At 30.8% G+C, this 22,686-nt stretch overlaps 1 protein-coding gene across 2 annotated transcripts in view; it reads right to left on the bottom strand.

The window, feature by feature from the left end:
* Positions 1-11,000, bottom strand: part of LOC125068224 (G-protein coupled receptor Mth2-like) — a 33,037-nt gene extending 22,037 nt beyond the window's left edge. For both annotated transcript variants that reach the window (XM_047677292.1, XM_047677293.1), the window contains exon 1: positions 10,212-11,000. In XM_047677292.1, the coding sequence (XP_047533248.1) occupies positions 10,212-10,646 (435 nt within the window). In that variant the 5' untranslated portion in view covers positions 10,647-11,000. The remainder of the gene's footprint in view (positions 1-10,211) is intronic.
* Positions 11,001-22,686: the final 11,686 nt, after the last annotated feature.

Below are 22,686 nucleotides of genomic sequence, written 5' to 3'. Positions count from 1 at the left end.
GTAAAGCATTATACGGTTATTTTTATTTATTTATTATTAAAGTAGCAGGAAAGATAATGAGATGAATAAAATGGTTTCAATGTGGTTGTAAAGTCAAATGTAACATATGTGTGAATTCAATAATGATGTAGGTAGAGTTCTACGTTAGATATTAAACAGATTCATTACAGATACTCATTGTTTTCCGGGATGACACTTGTTTAGAAAAAAAATTAAAACGACTTTCTAAATATTTCTCTTAACAGTAAACCGTACGTAAGTTATTCCTAATGTAAGATTCCGTTTTCATGGCTGAGACCATTGAATCGATTTTAAGTCAGTTAAGCCAAGAAAGGATATGGACTATTTTTTTGAATTCAGCCCTTGAAGCTGGGGATAAAGGTTTGTGTGCTATGAAGTTTTATAAATTACACGTGAGTAAATCCGCGGGCTCAGATTCACTGATTTCGGCAACGGCGGCCAATCTCAAGGGAGACCAACCATCTACGCTGGACATATTATAGCGCACAGGTATTTTCTCACACTCTCTCTCTCTCTCTCTCTATCCAATAAGGCGGCAAATCCCACACGACCGGAAAGAGTTCAGGTGCAGAACCAACGGCTTTACACTTCCAACTTCCAAACTGTTACTAAGAATTTATCGACAGAAAAACCAAATAACTTTATCGGCCCGACATGGTGTTTGAACCTAGATCGTGATCTGCAGCCTTACATATAATTATATACAATATATGTTAGTCTAGCTAACGAGGCAGTCAAGGTTCTCAAATAATATTTGTATGAGACTGCCGCTTTTTCTGATTTCCGGTCCGTATAATTGCTGAGCAGCCCATTAAAGTCCTGCGCCTGGACGCCCTCCGGTCGTGTCGGATTTGTACAATCTTTTATTTAGTTAATCTGCTTATCTTAGATACAAATTACGAATACTTACTTTGTCATACAAACATAATTATTATCATGTAAAGTACTCACTTTTATCTATATTTTTATTACCTTACGGTAATATTAACGGTATTGAACTCATGGCATTCAAAAGGTTGGTAAAACCGAATGATAGTTTTTTATGGTATAGATGTGAGCAAATAGGCAACCTGATGGTAAGTGGTTACATCGCCCTTACATATTGAATGATGATGAGATGTATGTATGTAATGTAGACATTGAAGCTGTATTTTTTTTATTTTTATATCGCCAATGCAGCAATTATCTTGAGAACTGAGATGTTCTGTCCCTTGTACCTGTAATTACACTGGCTCACTGACTCTTTAAACCGGAATAAAACAATACTGAGTATTGCTGCTTTGCGGTAGAATATCTGATGAGAGGGTGATACCTACTCAGATGCGCTTGCACAGAGTCATACCACCAAGTAAGGACATTGTGCTATGTGTAAATTTGTCCTTATTGTCATGTGTTGATGAACAGTAGCGTGCGTAACAATAATAGTTGAAGAATTGATGTACAGCAGCGCCATCTAACAGCGAGTGAGCGAGAGCAGAACTAAGTGGATAGTATACTAATCTTATCGATTAAAAAGGGACAAGGCCTCTTCAAATCTATAAGAAGGCTTAGTTTGTATAAGCAGTATATTACTTATTCTCTGTACTATTATTAATTCAAAATAATTGTACCACTTCCCACGTGTATTTTACAAACAGTCCCCTGCCCAAAGTTGCTTGGAAAACACCGCTGCTTTAGCGATAAGTCTCCTAATGCATTTTATTTTAATCCAAATCTCAAATTTAGTCTAAGTATTGGTGTGCAAGAAATAATAAATAAATAAGCCTTGGAGCTTATATGCTGCGCCAATGGACTCACACTAGCAGATTATAGATTGGCGTACCACAACGCAATGTGGTGCAATATACCAGGGCCTAAGGTACACAACATTGGGGCACTTTATTAAATTTATTAAGCTAGAAAAAAAAACCATTAGTATTTTAAATCTCAGATTTAAACCCATAATCTACATTATTTAAGAGGTACGCCAATGAGTACCTCCTAAATTTAAAGCCTATATATATCATAACTATTAAATCGAACGCCAATAATATTGTTCGCGTTAAGTTTTCCAACATATGGTAAAACTCAGGTCGCGAAACAGGCACAGCTCGCAATAACATACCAGTTGTAACAATAAACAAAGCATAATACCAAACGATTATTTTGATTTTAGACCCTGATTGTTAACATTCCACCAACGTACCACAATTTTGACTTGAACACGCAACTGCCAAAACAATACTTGTTTAAAAAAATAAAGTGCATTCTAAGAAGTTTTCACTTTGTAAATAAATGGTGTATTGTAAATTGTGTGAAACGAGAAAAGTAAATACAAGAGTTACACCGCCACATGCATCTTGTAAACAGATACTAAAGTAGGTCTTTGTAAACACGGAATCTATTTGTAGGTATCTGATAAGATAGCTTGACGAATAAAATCATTCAACATTTTCACACTGTGAGGTAGGCAAAGAGCGCCAAATGCTAGGAGCAGTTGTTTATCGATATAATATGAGTTAAAATTTTGGTATAAATACCATAGACTAAGAGACATTTTTTTATTCAATTTATTTAGTGGAAAAATAAGCAGAGGTTTTTTTGTCAAGACGATATACGTTCTTGTCTTTGACATAGTAACAAATGTTTGTCGACACGATACAGTGTTTTATCTCTAACAACGTAACGCCAACACAAATACTAATTAGGCTAGACGAGTCGGATAAGTGTTTGGTGTACTCATTTACTAAAACCATTATTTCTGAGACAGTTTATTTGTAACGTTATAATTTGTGCGTACTGATTATAACTCTTTGAGAGTTTTTAAAATAAAAGCATTTGACTCGTATTCATAATATAGTACTTCAAGAATATTTATTTGAAATTCGACAATAGTAACAAAATATGATACCAGTATGAAATTAAATTTCCTCGAAAATATCAAATAATTCAAATTCGTTTGGGTCAAAAATTTTAACGAATGTACGTCAATATCGTGTACTTTGTGTTATTCGCTCTCGATATATATTTTTTTCTACGATTTCAAAAATGAATACTTACTTTTTTAAGTGATTCGCCACCCACCCACTGAGCCATTTATCATTTCCATAATATTTACGAGCGCTTCGTATCGCGTGGGAATGTTTATACGAAGATTTTCTAAACTAAAAAATAAAGCTTTAAATTCTTCTTATATACAAATTTATTTAAGGTATCTACTATACAAATAGTACAGAAAAATACATGTGTAATTAGGTGAATAGTATTCGTAAATAATAAATAAACAATTATTACTTAAAGATGATCTTGAATATACAAGAAATGCAACGCACATATATAATATTTTAAAAAACCATAGTCAATAATTTGTTAAGTCGTTGCTTGTTAGGAATTACGATATTATTGTAAATAATTGAAAATTGATTAAAAATTGACTCATTTTCATAGACTATAAATAAAGCTATTAATCATTATTACAAAATCCTTTATTTACAAATAATTAATTTTGATTTCGTTGTTGTTACTGGTTCCCAAAACATAAGTACTCAAACTCAGATTTTCTTTAGGTCTCTACATATAGAGAAATTATTCTTAAGCCTAAAACTTAAAAAAATATCTTAGATAATTAAAAAAAAAAAGAAACATATTTTTGTGTACTCTAAAATATCTATACTACCTAGATATATTCCATTCAAATTTTTTAATTTTCATAAACATTCGGACTACCAACTAGATCTATATACCTTTTTTATCAATTTCGAAGCGATATCAATTGCAATTGCAGCGATTCCTGTCTTGTCTATATTATTTGTAACAAACATATGAACAAATCCTTAAAAAATTGCTCACCCTGGGCAAGGGGCGAAGACATAAGTCCTTATTACATTTAAACATATATTTAAATTATATTAGTTATGTTTGCTTGTTTAATTTGAAGTTAATTAACCGACAAAAAGCAATTACCGCTTTATTATATACATTAATCACCACACACTTAATATATTTGTATATTATATTTTTTTCTATGTTATCGGTGATTCGATTAAGCTTTAGCGAAATTTAAAATAGCTTGTATTAAGAGATAACTACATGTAACAATTGTTACTTATAAACAACGGTAGATTTCATGTTTACTTATTTTAACGAGAGTCACGAATGAAAATTACAATTATTCTATTTATATATTTTTTATTTTCTTTATTTTTAGACTTCAAGCTATTAGTTAATGGTGTACTATGTATTCTTGTTAGTAAATTTAATTAAGTATCAGCTTCGACTTTTAACAGATTAAAACAGTTGATTGGATATACCAATCCGTAATATCTTTAATGAATAATAATTAAATGATTGTTTATTTCTATTCGATAAAAAGTTTTTATTCGTTACTATGGCTATAAGATGACTGTAATGAGTAGGAAAATATTAAATGAGAAAAAAAGATTTATGTGTTTAGTCATAGTTGAGAACGCGACCCACAAAATTGTGCCCAAATGTTGGCCACTAAATACACGCACACTAGTAAAGTAATATGACGTTTGGTGAGTGCCAAGCGTACCTGTCACGCACACCAAGATATCGAAGTTGGAGCGTTTGTTTTAGTTCTTTTGTAGTGAGCCATTCTGTCTAGATATACAAATAATGTAAGGAAAATACGATTACAAGTTTCTGTTTTTAAGTCAACCACAAAAAAAAAAGCTAAAACAAACATGACGTAAGTATGTTTCCTGGGACAATTAATGTAAATATCGCCACGCCATTGTTTTTCTCGGAATTTTTTAATAACAAATACGACTAAGATTATAAGTATATACCACAGAAATATCACAAATATTAATACTAAGAAAGGGAGTCAGCTGCTCATTATAATTTATTGAAGTTTGTGTAAGTTTCGCATATGTAGAATGGTCTGTTAGGTAAGTCGTGCTAATTAATATAACCGAACTTTTTATGTGCAGTCTCGTTCGGAAGTTCTAAAATCTTTGAAATGTATATTGTTTATGGGAGTTTTTGATAAATGAGTGTTCGCTCCGAGATTTTCGTATATTATATCCAACCTGACTGCGAACGGAGCACGCAAAAATACAATACAAATATAGCATTGCAAAAATACCCCACACCAATTTTATATAAAGAACTATGTGATTGTTAGGTAATCTACCTACAATTGATGGAGTAGCCGTTCCTTGAAATTAATACTTTCAAACAGTTGAATGTGATAGACAAATTATATCTTACAAACATCTTACAAGTCTATTTAATTTATCATAAATTAAACTATATACGGCATCGTGGTTGAGTTCTTACTCAACCACGATGCCGTATATAGTTAACTAACCTAACCTAACCTTATCTTTTAGGATAGGGAGGATTTTACCGTGCACTATAGTAGTAGTAGATCATTGAGTTTATTAAAGCTATTTCTGTTAACAGTATAACAGGCAGAATCCTTTCAACTATTTGAAACGAAGTTCCTTATGAATAAGAGATGAATGTTAGGCCGAATGTTTAATACTTCGACTGTCACGACAATTTGGCTAAAGCATGGTGTTTTTACATGACTGACTGCTATACTGCAATACATGTACGTACGTACGTGTGGCGTGCGCGTTAGACGGATTCGTATAAGCGTAGTATCTATTTACAAGCGTATAATTAATTGTATAATCTCAGATTATAAAACAAAAGGTAGATTGAGAACTCTTTTTTTTTTAAATAACAGTTTGTTTATATGTATTATATAATTAATGTTAACATTAAAAACATTAACGTATATAATAGTAACTCCTTCGTTGAAGTTAAAGCAGCTTTTTACCAAATTTCATTAATTTTGGTTCAGTTGTTTAGCCCCGAGAGATCAACAGACAAAGTTAGTTTCGCATTTTTAATATTAGTATAGATATTTAGCATAATAATAAATATATTGAATTACGAAATTTTAAAAACGATGTCATTGATATTTGCGTATTTTCTCGGTCTTTCTAATAGCTTGCTAATTTTCACGCTAGCGAAGTTATATACGCAAATTCAAGTATTTTTAAATCTGTCAAGAATTTAAGGCTTTATAATAATAAATAATATTTTTATTCTAGTCCAACAAAAACTATATATTACTACATACAAATAGAAGAATAATTTATTGGCGTAGTAATGTTTCATGCAGTTATAAATTAATTTAATGTAGAAAGCGCAGTGTAAATGATTTGTAACTTTCTTTTCTACTTCGCTTGTTAGTAATTCGTCTCTGAGTCAGTGTTGAACAAGCGTAATGAATGGCTAACAGACTTGTTTGTTCCATGGAATGTTAGCTTTGGTCAGATAAACTCTCAGCTAACATTCGGCTATATAAGCAACATCGTTTGTTCCGCAACACTCTGTAAGGTCATCCTAATTTTATCGTTTGAAGTAAACTCATTTATCTAAAACACATCACTTTTTATAAAATCGATAGGAAATTGTTCTCTCTGTTACTATATTAGTAACATTTGAAATGTAACTACTTATGTTTTTTTTACTTCGTTCATTCAAATATGAATTAAACTAATATCAAATATATTATTGTGAACATACATTGGATTTACATAAGAATTATTAACATTAAATCCTTAAATAAAATATACAAATATTAATTAAAAATAGTTAGGCGCTGTATAAACCTCGACTGCGTGGAATGGTGACAAAAATGCTAGCAGCATTTCCCCGTTGAATCGCAGTTCCGATCCTCTGGGAAAAAAACGAACCAGCTTTCCTGTCGCCAGTGGAGGCAATAAGGTAAGTTGTTATACTTTTAATAAAAATTCGGTCAGTACGTTCAAGTCTAGGATCTTCAATACTAAATATAGACATATTTTAATATATACCTACTATTTTAAATGCGAAAGTAACTCAGTATGATTTTTTTTTGTTGTCTTGACAAGATTAAACGACTGACATTATAGTAACTTAAGACCTACGCATTCGTTCACGGCTTCACTATAAATTCCTAACAATTATGACTAACTTAATATTTGTGATGAAATTAATTTTAATATTTATATGTATTTTTTAGATACAACGCTACAATTACTTGCATCAACAGGTTTGTTGAAGTTTTTGTTTGTTTTCTATGCGTCGTGACTTTAACTATGTCTGCTATATTAACTATTTGTTAAACTGACAATCCACCGACGACGTTTCAATAAAAAAAAAATCAAAATATACTTTATTCGAGTAGTTTATTCGCAATTTTATAAATCTATATTAAGGGAAGCTACAATCGGTTCGGAATGTAGATTCTACCGAGAAGAGCCGGCATAAAACTCACTAATTACTCTTTTTTAACATTTAAAATACAAAGTTAGGTTAAATACAATTATATATATATAATATCCTGCCTGAAAGTCAACATGTATTAGATCCACGTTTTTTTATTTTGTTGAATTGCTTGATTGACTTATGAGCTAAGATATTATGTCTCCCGTATAAACAATCATGCTGGCTCACTCATTTTATCATATTTACATATATATAAAACGAGTGAGCGTATACTTTTATTAATGAAGTTGTTTTTTAAACTATCCATTTTATCGTAGCTCGGCCCTAAATAGCTGTGTAGCACACCAACCACTATTCCATTAAACAAATAGTTAACTTTTTGTTACTTTGAAAATTGATTTTAAGAGGCAGAGGACGCATACGAAGTATGTTAAGTAGTTATATGTTTTATTCTATGCGTTCGAGCCTACCTCATCGTATTATATTATTATAATTTAGCTGTAAAGGTTTCTGACACAACATCGACGTATAATGATAGCGCTACTTTTATCGGATACTAAGTCATTGTATACCTATGAGTCATATAGGCGCATCCTTGAACGTGAAATAGATGGCCACTTAAAATGTTACTTATCTCAAAAAATGGTTATTTATTAAACATTCTCAAGCCAGAAATAGAAAAAAAATTGAAGAGCATCCAACATAACCTTACATTATCCTATTTAACGCTCAGGGTATGTATGATTTTTTTAAAACGGTATAAAAATATCAAAAACGACATTCGATACAAACTTTAACTAACCGATTTAGTCCTCAAGGTATAAGGGAATTAATTAATTTTAATTGAACCTCCCTTAATGTTCTCCTTTGTTTCTCCAAGGAACTCTTGTGCATATTCTATTCTCACAGATGTGAAAACAACGTCATTTTATGAATTACCTAATGAGTCATGACATATAGGGGTCGTATGTAAAAATGTATGTATGACCAAATTTATGTATTACTTATTTTATTATATATTATGTATTATTTATTTTGAGATATTTCTGTATTTCTATCGTTACCGTGCCTTTCCGGGTGTTTTTGTTCTGTTTGTTGATTTTTAATTGCTTCGTTACATTTGTAATCTATATTCTTTAGACAATTATTGACAACTATATATTTACATATTATATGAATATTTCATTACATTAATTATTAATACACGCATGCATTTGTTTTTATAAGTCCGTGATTACGATGGTCTAGACTAAGGAACATCGATTTGAAAGGCGCAAGTCATAAACCTGCTTGATTCTGAATAATTTTAGTGCATAATTAACGGTTTAACTTCTCTTGATTGAAGTTAGAATGTTAATAATTACAATATGTTCATTATTAAAGTATAGCTTACCATAGTGTAGGTAAAGAAGGACGACGTAGCATTTAGAATAAAAAAGTATTTCATTTCTTAATAAATATTGATGTAATGAATACATAAATTATATACCTAATATATATATATATTTTTATACATTATTTTAATTTGTAATCGAAGCATGTTTGTATTGACACGTTTCGGAAGTATTCCTTTTCAAATTGCCTTCCAACTAATAGTTGAAGTCAAAATCTTTATTGAAAGTGTGAAATTGTAAGTATGAAGTATTATGTGCTTTTCCAGACTATGATCTATCTATGTGCCATATTTCATTCAGATCCGTTCAGCCGTTCTGGCGTGATTAAGTAAAAATCATCTATCGATCCAAACTTTCGCATTTATAATATCAATAAGATTACAATACACTTGTTTAATGATATTCGAAAATGTATGACCACCAGTTCGGAAATAAAAACCTCATCTTGTGTACATATATTAAAATTGGAGTGTATGTTTGTAATAATAAAATAACCACTTTTAACTAAATGCATATGTATGTATACACGGTATATATACCAAAATAACATTTTTTTTTCTATTTTTGACTGTCTGTCTGTTCCGGCTAATCTCTCGAATGGCTGGACCGATTTTGACGGGACTTTCACTTTTAGAATAAAAGTTAGATAGCGAAGATAACTGATGTAATAAGGAGTGACTCAAGCTACAACAATAACTTTTTTTTAATTCAAACGCGCACGATGTCAGGGTCCCATCGAAGTACCTCATAAAAACTGACGCAAAAGACACATAGTTCACAGAAATATTTACGTTTCATAATATAATTATTCTATCATAAATATTCAATATATGAAATATTTAAATAAGCAAAGCAGGTAGTAAGTATAGGTACTTTAAATCACAACGTTTATATACTTTTTTTTTTATGATATCGTAAGGCGTACTAGCAAATGGGCCACTTGATGGTAAGTGGTCACCACTGCCCATAGACAATGGCGCTGTAAGAAATATTAACCATTCCTTAAATCACCAATACGCCACCAACCTTGAGATCTAAGATGTTATGTCCCTTGTGCCTAACTCTTGCTCACTCACCCTTCAAATCGAAAAACAGCAACACTAATTACTGCTGATTAGTGGTAGAATATCTGATGAGTTGCATAGTACCTACTCAGACCGGCTTGCACAAAGCCCTACCACCAAGTAAAGTACATAAGATTTTTTAGTTTTTATGGAATATAAGTAATCTTCTGTTTAGTTAATAATATGAATTAATGATTTGTTGTAAATGATCCTTTGCTTATTATCGTCTGTCACAGATAACAGATAACAGAAAAAAAATACCTTGTACCTAATAAGGTTTTTGTTCCCTGATCACTATTACAGGTATAACTGTAGCATGCCTTGCAAGATACATTAACAGGTAATTTTTTTTGTTGAACTTATCTAACTTTTAAACCTGTTGTAACATTGCATGGGAAATATTCATTCTGCACTCATTCTTAAGTATTGTATTTAATGTACAATTATAATAACGTAATTAATAGAGAATATGACCAACTAAAAGTTTTAAAACGAAACTTACTTCTTGTATATATATTTCTTCTCCGGACGAATTTGAATCTACGAGATATTTTTCGCAGGATGGTCCATACATGTAAAAGAAGTGCTGATTCGCGGTCATGTTAGATGGTTCCCGGCCTTTATACACCGTAGGATTGAAAGGATGAACTGTACTTTCGCTTACGTCTACCTCCTTACAAGTTTTGTTGAGGTACATCATGCCCGCTCCGCAGCATTTCCACAAGCACACTCGTCCAATGCACGGACATCCGAATCTAACCACTTCATCATTGATCGCCTCTTCATACCACGTAGTTTCGATGTATTCCAATCCATCATAAATAATAGAGCCATTTTCAAATTTCAGTCCATTTGTTATATTCAAACTTTCTTCCCTTGGACACGGATTACAGCTTACCAAAGATATTCCGATCAGGAACAGAAATAGCAAAAACATTGTGATTAATTATTTATTTAATTCGATCACGAATTTCACTAAAAATCAACGGCCTCTTCGATGAACTACATCCTTTGTAAATACAAGGATAATTTATTTTAAAAATCACTTATAAATTCATTTATCATTGAATTTCGTACTAATAATGATATAATTTTAACAAAATGAATCCGTGACGAGGTGTTTATCGCGAATAGGGTGTTCTTTATCTTGGCACTCGTGAAGTAATTCGATGTATCATTTTTATAGTGATAAGAGATAAGGTAGATCGCGGAATAGGTTGAGCATAACAGTCAAGATTTTATACGTCACGCTCGGGTAATGTTCGTTTCCCGACTGACCAGTGACCGACTGCCCGACCGTGCACCGTCTGCCGACTCTCCTATTTCTTTGCTAACAAATGTTTGCAATTGTAATCGTAGCATACAATGTCGTATCGTTCCTCTCGATTACAACATTGACAATATCTACCTATTTACACTTTGCTTTAGAATTTTAAAGATTAACATTATGGCTGGTGGATATAATGTAAATAATGAAGATAAGTGTCCATTTTTCAATTTAAAATTCAAATCCAATCATTTGTACCGGAAGAATAAAACAACTATTGAAATTTGCACTCTTTGATACCACACCGTTGCATATCCATAGTCCACTATCGATACTTAAGGTGTTAGAGATAGTATCGATAGTATCGATAGTTCCCCATGGGCAATACTACCGATAGTATTACTTTTAACCTAAACTATCAATACTATCGATAGTATTGTCGCTATCGATACTATCGATAGTACTGATCACGGAGAGCAATGATGAGAGGAGAGCAAAGATCAATACGAGACTATAGATAGGACAACAGAATTATTTTTATTTCTTTTGATGTTAATTAACAAATGATTTAAAAATAAAACTGATTCAATTACGCTGAAAATATTTTTATTTATATTTGGTACTACAAATAAGAAAAAATACATTTAGTTTTAATTTTTTTATTAAAATCGCTACAAAAAAGTGATTAATGATTTTTGCCAATGCCTTCACCCAATGTTAAGTGAGTACGTGCCAAGGGCTGCATTACGCTGTTCTATACCTGGGATACAAAGCTGTTTGCAAATGATCAATCCCATATCCCATATCGCCCTTAGTAGAGTTAGATCTCTAGAAAGACTTCAGATAGAGGAGTTACAGATGCTTCGAAAAAAATGGGCAGAATGAGATCTATAGAGACGTCTTAAAAATATAGTTCATTTATCCTACCTTGTATTCATAACACTTTATTGGATTCATTATAATCTATAAAAAAATAAAATTTTGTGAATTACGTACAAATGACACTTCTAAATATTTTAGTTCTTTGGTTAACAATAATTAAATTTTTTTCTGTAACGTATTAACTTTATTTTTTTATTATTAAAATTAATTCATTCATAACTTTAATTCCTATCATAAACAAAATCGATAAAATTAAACTCTTACGAAATAGAAATAGCTTCCTTTTTTATTGTTTTCGACTTTCTTTATTCTGTAAAAAATAAATAGATGTTACTAATTATATTTTAAGTATTTAAAAAAATATATGTATCTTAATATGCCCCGTAGTACTTTTAATAAAAAATTTAATATTACTTCAAATTCGTGGGTATCAAATCTAGTCACTAACAATGGATTTTCTTACTTTAACCAAATACTCTATCGTAATCGTTAAAAAAAGCTTGAAAAATCTAATTCTATGCGAACTGATTGCAGTTTTTTTCTAATAGATGTTTGCAATATTCATAGTTTATAAAAATATATATTTTTACTAATAAAATACTCTTACCTTTTAATATCGTTCATGTCTTTGGTGCTTTTTTATTATATTTATATGAACGTTTTTTAGTTTTCCTCACGGATTTCACTTTATTTCCCATATTTACACAGTTAAAATTTATAACAAATAAGTTAATAAAAAACAAATGCCTTATTACTACTACACTATTTTAACTTAATATATTTATTTACAAGAAAGAATAATATTTACTATAAGAAAACATGACACAATGAATTAAAATTACAAAAAAATAAAATATCTCGTAACGTAATGATGCGGCGAAAAGATCGACACAGTGTCTCTCTTTGTAGTACTCGGCCGGCAATAGCTGAAGTCTGTACACGGCGTTTACGCACACATGCGTACGCATTTTGGTCGAAATAAGAATATCTGATTAAAAAAAAAACTACTGATTTTACTAAAATAGTGAAACAGGAGTAATCTAGTATATTGCTTGGAGAATAATCTGACAAAAAACCAGAATTATTGAATGTATATTTTATAGTTTTTATTTGGTAAAAGGTGTTTTTAGAGGTAACTTTGTGATTTTCTATTGCATCAAATTAATTATATCACGTTTTCGAAACTAATACTAACTAGCATATATCCTGAAGACAATCATATATTTTTTTGATTTGGTTTACTGTGTTGGATCATATAATTATATGCATTATAAAACTTGCAATTAGCTCCTGTAGTCCTCTTAACTTTCAAAGGCTACGTCCTTTCTTATTTAGTTTACAGTATGTTTGAAAGACAGTTAAACTTGACGTTATGGGTTATAGTTACTTAAAACTTAATAACTTTATCTTATAATATTTTTAAAGTTATATATATATGACTCCACTTTATTTAGAGCTGGGGAGTAATATAAATATAATATGTTCATGAGGTAGTAAGTTGTAGTAGCTTACTAATACATATACTTAATTATAAAATAAAACAATTTACGTGAATCTTATATCAGCAAGGTACAACAGCTTTAATAATTTTTAGCGCTTCGAATTTGTCGCAGCGAAAAAAAAAACCATATTCTAAATCCAGAAATCTAAATTCTAATGCCCAAGACAAAATATCAATTTTAATTTTATTAAAAATATCTTTTTATGAAAAAATAGTTACAAACAATAGCTACAAACTGTCTCAAGTCTGTACTAAACAAAAAGGATTTCACTTAACAATATGCTTAAAATTACACTTATTGCTAAATAATAAGGATGATAGCTATAAATAATAAGGATCGGGATATCCTGGTATAAAACGTTTATAATCCATGTCATCCATGATCCTGCGGTATTAGATTCAAATCTCCCAACCGGGGCATCCAACCAATAAAAAGCTATTGAGTTTTAGAGTCAAGAAATCGCAGTCAAGAAAGCATCTGGAATCGGCCGAACTGTTTCCGGTAGTGCTCGTTTGGACAGCATCTTTAAATTGCCCAGGTGCGGCGCAAGGATTGGATTTGGCACTGCCTGTGTTACTTAGTTTTATTTTACTGAAATCGCTCACGAATACACATCACAGCTATTAAACCTTTTTCTGCAAAGCTTATTCAAACAGAATAAAAAAACGAACAGAATAAAACCATTATACAGCACGGAATTTTAAGTTTTTTCAAATGAATTGGAAAACCATAAAAATAGTGTACTCGCATAAAATTATCCGTTTTAAAATATTGCGAAATCGAAATTAAAATATTGCGAAATAATAGTACCTATATAAGTATATTGTTTGATTTTTAATAATTAATGTGTTTAATGTACTTCAAAGCAAACATTATTTTAATTACTTCTTACCAAAATACGATATTAACATATTAAAACTATTAAAAATTACTTATTAGACTCATATTATATTTTTATACCTCTAGCGACCCGCCCCGGCTTCGCACAAAATAAAGTTTCCTGCTTCTAACTTTAAATAATGACGAACTTCCAGATTAACCTATATAAAAAATGACAACCCTTATTAAACCCCTTATAGATAGAATATGCAGAATCGGTATATGCAGAATATGCGGAATTGGAATATATAATCGGTATCCCAAAAATAAAATTTCTTTCTTCTAACTTCAAAAATGACGAACTTCCAGACTAATCTGTATACGGAAAATTTAACCCAATTCCCTCCTTAGGTGTAAAATATCAACAAACGCTTAAATGCGAATCAAGTAATTTTTAATCGGTAGTCCAAAAATAAAATTTCATGCTTCTATCTTAAAAAATGACGGACCTCTAGACTAACCTGTATATGGAAAGTTGAACCAACTTCCCTCCCTAAAGAGGGAAAGCGTAAAATATCCAGAAACGCTTAAATGCGAATTAATCATTTTTAATCGGTAGCCCAATAATAAAATATCATGCTTCTAACTTCAAACTAACCTGAATACGAAATGTCAACCTCTATTTCACCCCTTAGGCGTAAAATATCAAGAAACGTTTAAATACGTATTTACTAATTTTTAATCAGTAACACAATAATAAAATTTCATGCTTCTAACTTAAAAAATAACGGACTTCTAGACAAATATATATAAGAAAAGTCAACCCTTATTAAACCCCTTAGAGGTAGAATATCGAGAAACCCTAAAATACGTATTTACTCATTTTTAATCAGTAACACAAAAATAAAATTTCATGCTTCTAACTTAAAAAATGACTGAGTCCGATAAAATCTTTCAAGCCTTATTTCACCCTTCTCAATGATAGTTTATCTAGAAACGCTTAAATATGTATTTAGTCATTTTTAATTAGTATCCCAAAAATAAAGATTCATGTTTTCAACTTAAAAAATAACGGACTTCCATAAAAACTTTCAACCATTATTTCACCCCCTTTATGGTAGAATATCAAAACACGCTTAAATTCGTATTTACTCATTTTTAATCAGTATTCCAAACATAAAGATTCATGTTTTTATCTTAAAAAATGACTGACACTCATAAAAACTTTAGACCATTATTTCACCCCCTTAGTGGTAGATTACCTAAAAACGCTTAAAAACGTCCGTTATCATTTTTATACAGTATTCCAAAAATAAATTTTCATGTTTTGACTTAAAAAATGACTGCCTCTCATAAAAACTTTCAACCCTTATTTCACCCCCTTAGTGGTAGATTATCTAAAAATGCTTAAATACATATCTAGTCATTTTTAATCAGTATCAAAAAATAAAGTTTCATGTTTCTAAAATAAAATATTACGGACTTTCATACATACTTTCATCCCTTATTTCACCCCCTTAGGAGTAGAATATTCAGAAACGCTTAAATATTTATGTAATCATTTTTAATCAGTATCCTAAAAATAAAGTATTATGTTTACAACTTAAAAAATTATGGACTTCCATACAAACGTTCAACCCATATTTCACCCCTTTAGGGGTAGAATTTCCAAAATTCCCTTTTAAGTGGGTGTCATGATATGTTATATATAGCCTAAAATATAAGTTTTATGCTTCTAGTTCTAAAAATGACAATATTTTCAACAACTTACAACCTTTCATCCCCCTTTTCACCCCTTTACAACACTTTATTCCAAATAAAAAGTAGCCTATGTCCTCTCTCAGGCTCTAGATTATTTGTTTACCAAATTTCATTTAAATCGGTCCAGTAGTTTTGGCGTGAAAGCGAGACAGACAGACAGACAGACAGAGTTACTTTCGCATTTATAATATTAATATGGATAGTCTCTTACTGTTTAATTTAATTGACACTATAAAATCACAAATATAAGTAATGTATTATTTAGAAATTGCAATTGATTAACATTTGAGAATACATTATTAGCTGGCAGTAAATAAAATACATATACAGTTAAAATTTATTTATAGACAGTAAATTGAAGGTCTTATGATCATTCTTACAAAAATAAAGTTTATTTCATCAGAAATAAATTATGTTCTGTGATTTATATTATGTAAAGAGCAGGAAAATCACAATCACTAAATATTGCGACCGATTTTTGAACAGGAACTATTGGAAGTAAAATCTATATATTATATTCTACTGCCAAACAGCAGTACTCAGTATTGTTGTTTGAAGGGTGAGTGAGCCAGTGTAAATACAGGCATAAGGGACATAACATCTTAGTTCCCGAGGTTAGTGGCGCATTAGTGATGTTGGTAAAATTTGCAAATCAGCTCCATTTACGAAAGATTTCAAACGTAAAGCACGATGATCGTCTTTTATAACACAGGTATTAAAGTCACTCATAATCAGAATATGATTATACAAAGGCTTATATTGCTCTATTTTTTTTCAAATGAGAAAAAGTAGTCAACTGTGAGGCAAGGGCTATAAAAAACTCCCAATAACAGCTTGGCAATGACAAAAATAACTTCGTTAAAAAGGTATTCAGGACTTATAGTTCTTTGGGTTTGCGACAGGTCAATAACAGAAAAACCACCACCACCGATTTCTAAAATGGCCGGAGTAGATATAAGAGAAGACTGGTTTTCGCATAGACAGTTCGAAATAGCCTGTTCAAGAGTGACCTCTGTAAGCAGTCTGGTGTATCTAGCCCACGAAGTTGAACCACAGTTGAAACACAAATAAGGTATTAAATTAACGTAATATTTTAAATTATTCTGTAATATAATCCATTTTCACGCGAACAAAGTCGCGGGCAATAGCTAGTATATCTTTAAAATAAATTAAGGGTCAAGTTGTTTATTAGTTTTATTTGTGTTATTAACGAAAAACTATTTTTTTTAATCTTAAATTAGTTAAGTAATAAGAAAATATTTTTTTATTACTTAACTAATTTAATTTTTATGTGCTAATAATAATCCTTGAGATATATTTTTTCTAGATGCATTCCGAATCAAATGAAGTATCATTCATATTTTAAGAATCTTTATTAAGAATTAACACGTTTTTTACACTTATTGAAGAGCAATACCAGTATTATGATAATATCTTACAATTTATTTTTATTATATTTTACTTATTTTAAAAATGGCAACCCTGACTAATATAGCTGTGAAGTCTCTGAGCTAAAATAAAATAAAAATAAGAATGATTGTCCACAATCATTATGTTAACTTGCCGAGGCCGCCTGTGAGCATTGAAATTATTTAAATATTATATTTAAATTAATTTATATATAATTAAATATTATATTTAAATTAATTTATATATAATTAAATATTATATTTAAATAATTATTGAAACCTTATTATCTAAGCCAAATAAAAAAAATATGAGATTTTAGTAAACGTTTATTTTTATAATAATTTCGCTATAGACAAAATGGTCTGTGGATAGCTTGCGACTTTTAAAGAAGTTAATGCAAAACTGTCAAAAATGTCAAAACCACCACTAGACGTGAGCGTACCCTCTTAGTTCAGGGTTTTTTGTTTCTTTGTGTAAGTTGAATTTTCGTAAAGGTTTGCCATAGAACAATTATTATATTATTTTTTTTTATTTATTTAAACAAGCACACTTACAACACACATATAATAAACATTTACAGCCAAAGCGACTATATTAAAATTTCAGATATGTACGTCAATGACAAGTGCACATAACATATACAAACTACAAACAGTGTACAATTAAAAAGTCCACACATTAATTCAAAAATAAAACAAAAACATTACGCAAAAATCACAAAATAAAAACAAAAAAACATCACTACATAAACTTAGGAAAACTAATTAACTTAGAGAAGAAAAAAAAAAATAGTCGACAACTTTTCGTTTGAATACATGAAACGAATCACAAAATGGGTCCAGACCTGGCAACTTTTTGGAAATTTCATTACAAAATCTTGCCAATTGCACCACGGGAGACTGGGATCCAAGATTAGATTTAACGCGCGGGATGTGAAATGTGTTCGGAATAGAATTCCTTGGGCATTTATAAGGAACATTTAGAAGGAAGCGTTCGACTAGGCCACTGTACTGAATATCACCATTAAGTATTTTATGTAAGAAGCAAAGACTCTGCACGCATCGTCTGTCACGAAGAGACAGCATTTTGAAATGCAGAAGCCTTTGAACATATGGTTGTCTATGCGAGAACTCATTTGAATGGAAGGCAAGATGCCTAGTGAAGATACGCTGAATACTCTCAACACGTTGAGAATGAATAGTATAAATGGGATTCCACACAATACAAGCATATTCCAATTGACTACGCACAAAAGCATTGTACAGCAAGATCTTGGTAGTCACGGAAAATCCTTTTGTGTTACGTTTGATAAAACCTAATGTTTTAGATGCTTTACCAATAATACTGGTAATATTAGAAACAAACTTTAATTGGCTATCCACCATGACACCAAGATCCATAATCTCAGTTATTTTTTGCAATTGTGCGCCGCCAATAGAATAACCTGACACAAGTGGTTTTTTTTTTCGAGAAATCTGACATGAAAACATTTATTGATGTTGAGAGTCATAAAATTTGTTTTGCACCATTTATAAATTCTATCTACATCGTCCTGAATTATCTTAACATCTGACTGACTTCCAACCCTTCTATATATCTTTAAATCATCAGCAAATAAAGAGACTTTACATGATTTTACGTGGTTTGTGATATCATTAATAAATAATAGAAACAAAACAGGACCCAAGTGAGAACCTTGTGGTACACCCGATGTGGTAAAATAAGCATCAGATTGAAAACCATTGACCGCTACCACCTGTGATCTATAAGACAGATACGACATGAACCATTTTAGAAGAGAGCCCGAAACACCACATCGACTTAGTTTTTCAAGAAGTAACGGATGACTAACCTTGTCAAAGGCGCTGCTGAAATCGGTATAGATAGCATCTACTTCATACCCACTGTCAATATCTTGTGCTAGGTCTGAGACAAAGTTTACAAGATTGGTTTGAACCGAAAAACCGTTTCTGAACCCATGTTGGTCATTTGATATAAAGTTATTTAGATGATTATAGATTATGGGGTAAAGAAGACTTTCAAAGAGCTTAGAAAAACAAGACAGAATAGATATAGGTCGATAATTTTTAATATTTGTTAAATCACCCTTTTTATACACCGGTACAATACGCGCTTTTTTCCATTCATCGGGGAAGGTACCTTCTTCAAGAGACCGATTAAATATCATAACCAACAGTAAAGTGAGGGCCGAGCCACATCTTTTAACAAATAGAGCAGGAAGGCCATCCGGGCCTGCGCCTTTCTTAAAATCAAGCAATTTTATTTTATTAAGAATGTCATTTTCAGTAAATTTTACTTTTGATATAGTCGGAATATTAAAAGGTTCCATAAAATCATTAGAAAGTATTCCATTATTATTTGAAATCTGGGTTGAGGAAAAATGGCTGGCAAAAAGATTTGCAGTCTCATGGCCGGAATGTGCTGTTTTATCGTCCAATTTCATTAATTGAGGCAACGACGAGTTAGTTTTTTTGAGATTTTTAAAATAATTCCAAAAATATTTGGGGTTCTTGGTAATATTAGACTCAACATTCTTTTTATAGTTTTTATAACATTTGTCATTTAATTTATGACAGCGAGTTCGTATGAGTTTGAATTCTAATTTATCACGTGGGTTGCCATATTTAGAAAATCTGTCATGTAATCTGTCTTTTTCAGCAAGAAGTCTGACCAGGTTCGGCTGAATCCAATGTGGAAACTTAGATCTCGATACATTTCGTTTCGGCACATATTCCTCAATGATTTTAGACAACAAATCATAGAAAGTTTTAACCATAATATTAACATTTTGACAGACGGAAAACTGATCATGCCAGTCAATCTTTTTCAATTTAGACTTAATTGACGTAAAATCACTTTTAAAATAATTAAATCCTGTACGAGTTTTTGGACGAAGATAAGACATATTATAGACAATTAAAATTAAAATCTCTTATACAAACTTTGATCCCCAATTTTAGTCTCTTAAAGGGTATTATATAATTAAAAAAAAAACTATAAGTTTATATATATTGTTAGAGACTAGACCTAGCCTCCAATACGGTGCTACGTTATAGGACATCATAATTAATTATACCATTAATAATATCACATTATTATTATTATTATTACATATTATACAACTTTAGTTAATATTATTTTATATGGTGAAGGGAAATGGGGTAGGTATAATAAGACACGTCTGCACTGTTTGACAATGTTTTTAATAATGAATATTAAATAATCAAGTAAAGCTGTTCGTTGATTGAAATGAGTGGTGAGCGAATGTGAATGAGTGAAAGATTGAATAATATAATGAAAGAGAAATCTATTATGTATAGAGGCTTGAATTTTTGTATATTCCAACAGTCCCCCTCAAAAATACAAGTTAATATAATATAACAATACCATAACATAATTTCTTTCATTACTCATTTTTACAAATAAAATACTAACTATTTAGTTACATAAACCATAGTTTTATTTAGTAAATAAACTCATTCCTTCATTTACTTGATTAACACAAAACATGAATTATTTTTCAAAACAAATTTAAATTCTTTCTTAATTCTATAAATCTCTTGGAGGGTATCGCTTTTGTGAACATGTCAGCTAGTTGATTTCCTGTGGAAATAGGTTCTAGCTTTATTATTTGATTAGCGATTTGTTCCCTAATAAAATGATATTTTATATCTATGTGCTTAGATTTTTTGTGATTTGTGGGGTTATTGGCAATACATATACAACTATTATTGTCTTCAAATATTACAATAGGCTCTGTTATTTGTATAGAAATACTATTTAACAATGACCTTATCCAGACTGCTTCTCTCACAGCCTCAAAGAGAGCCATGTATTCAGCTTCCGTTGAAGAGACGGCGACAGTATTTTGTTTTCGTGTGGTCCACGAAATTGTACAATTATTAAAGGCCTTAAACAAATAGCCAGTTGTACTTTTTCTGTCGTTCTCGTCACCTCCCCAGTCGGAATCTGCATACCCACTTATTATCTCTTTATATTCAGATTTTTTATAAACCAATTTTAAATTAATTGTACCTTTAATGTATCGTAAGAGATGTTTTAAATATTTCCACAACTCTTCGTTATTTTTAGATTGATATCTACTTAATATATTAATACAAGCACAAATATCTGGCCTTGTGCAAAGCATTGCATACATAAGGCATCCTATAACATTTTTACAAGGTGCATCATAGTGAGTGTCTGAATTTAAAGCTACAAAATTGATTTTAGAAGGAAAAGGTGAATTCGATGGATTACAATCTTTCATAGAAAATTTATTTAGAACATTTTGCAAATATGTTGTTTGATCTAAAGAAATTGTATTAGTTGTTCTTTGAATTCTAATACCAAGAAATAGTTTTAAGTCCTTCAAATCAGTCATTTGAAATTTTTGCATTAAACTGTTTTTAAACGCTTGTAATAAATTACTATTTTTAGTAGTAATAATTAAATCATCAACGTACAGAACTATATACACGTTTTTATCTATACAATTTTTATCTAATATGTACAGACAAGGATCTAATTCAGAGTTCTTAAAACCCATTTCCTTGAGAATGAGATCGAACCGTGCATACCAACACCTGGACGACTGCTTTAGGCCATATAATGTTTTATTCAATTTACAAACCTGGTTATTACTTGCTAAAATACCTTCCGGTACTTCCATATAAATATTTTCTTTCAATATACCATTTAGAAACGCGGTTTTAACGTCCATGTGGTGTAAATGTAAATCAAACTGATTTGCCAGTGCTAATATAAATCTAAAAGTAGTTATCCGAGCCACTGGTGCGAACGTTTCGTGATAGTCTTGTAAATACTCTTGAGTGAAACCTCGAGCAACCAACCGAGCTTTATAACGTGTAGGTTCACCAAATTCATTATTTTTAATTTTAAATACCCACTTGCAACTTATAATATTAACATTTTTCGGTCTAATAACTAATGTCCACGTTTGGTTGCTTCGAAGCGACTCAATTTCATCGTGTATAGCGTTCAACCACTTATCAGAATCGTGCCTATCGAAAATATTCTTATATGATGTAGGTAAAGATTGCGTATCATTAAAAAGAGATAAAAATAAATCAGGATCGTGCATTTGCTTATAATTCTTTGGGGGTAATTCTCGAATTCTTTCGCTACGTCTTAAATTAGTGGTATTCGATGAACCGTCCAACGAATTGTCATTAAAAGAATCTTGTTGTTGATCTATTTTTAGCTTTGCCGAATCAATTTCGGGCTTACTAAATTTTGAAAGGGTTTCAATGTTGTCACTACTGCTACGTGTAGGGCGTGATTTTTCAAAGTTT

This window comes from Vanessa atalanta, chromosome 13 (assembly GCF_905147765.1).
Source record: "Vanessa atalanta chromosome 13, ilVanAtal1.2, whole genome shotgun sequence".
Classification (NCBI taxonomy): Eukaryota; Metazoa; Arthropoda; class Insecta; order Lepidoptera; family Nymphalidae; genus Vanessa; species Vanessa atalanta.
This window is presented reverse-complemented; position numbering and strand designations above follow the sequence as displayed.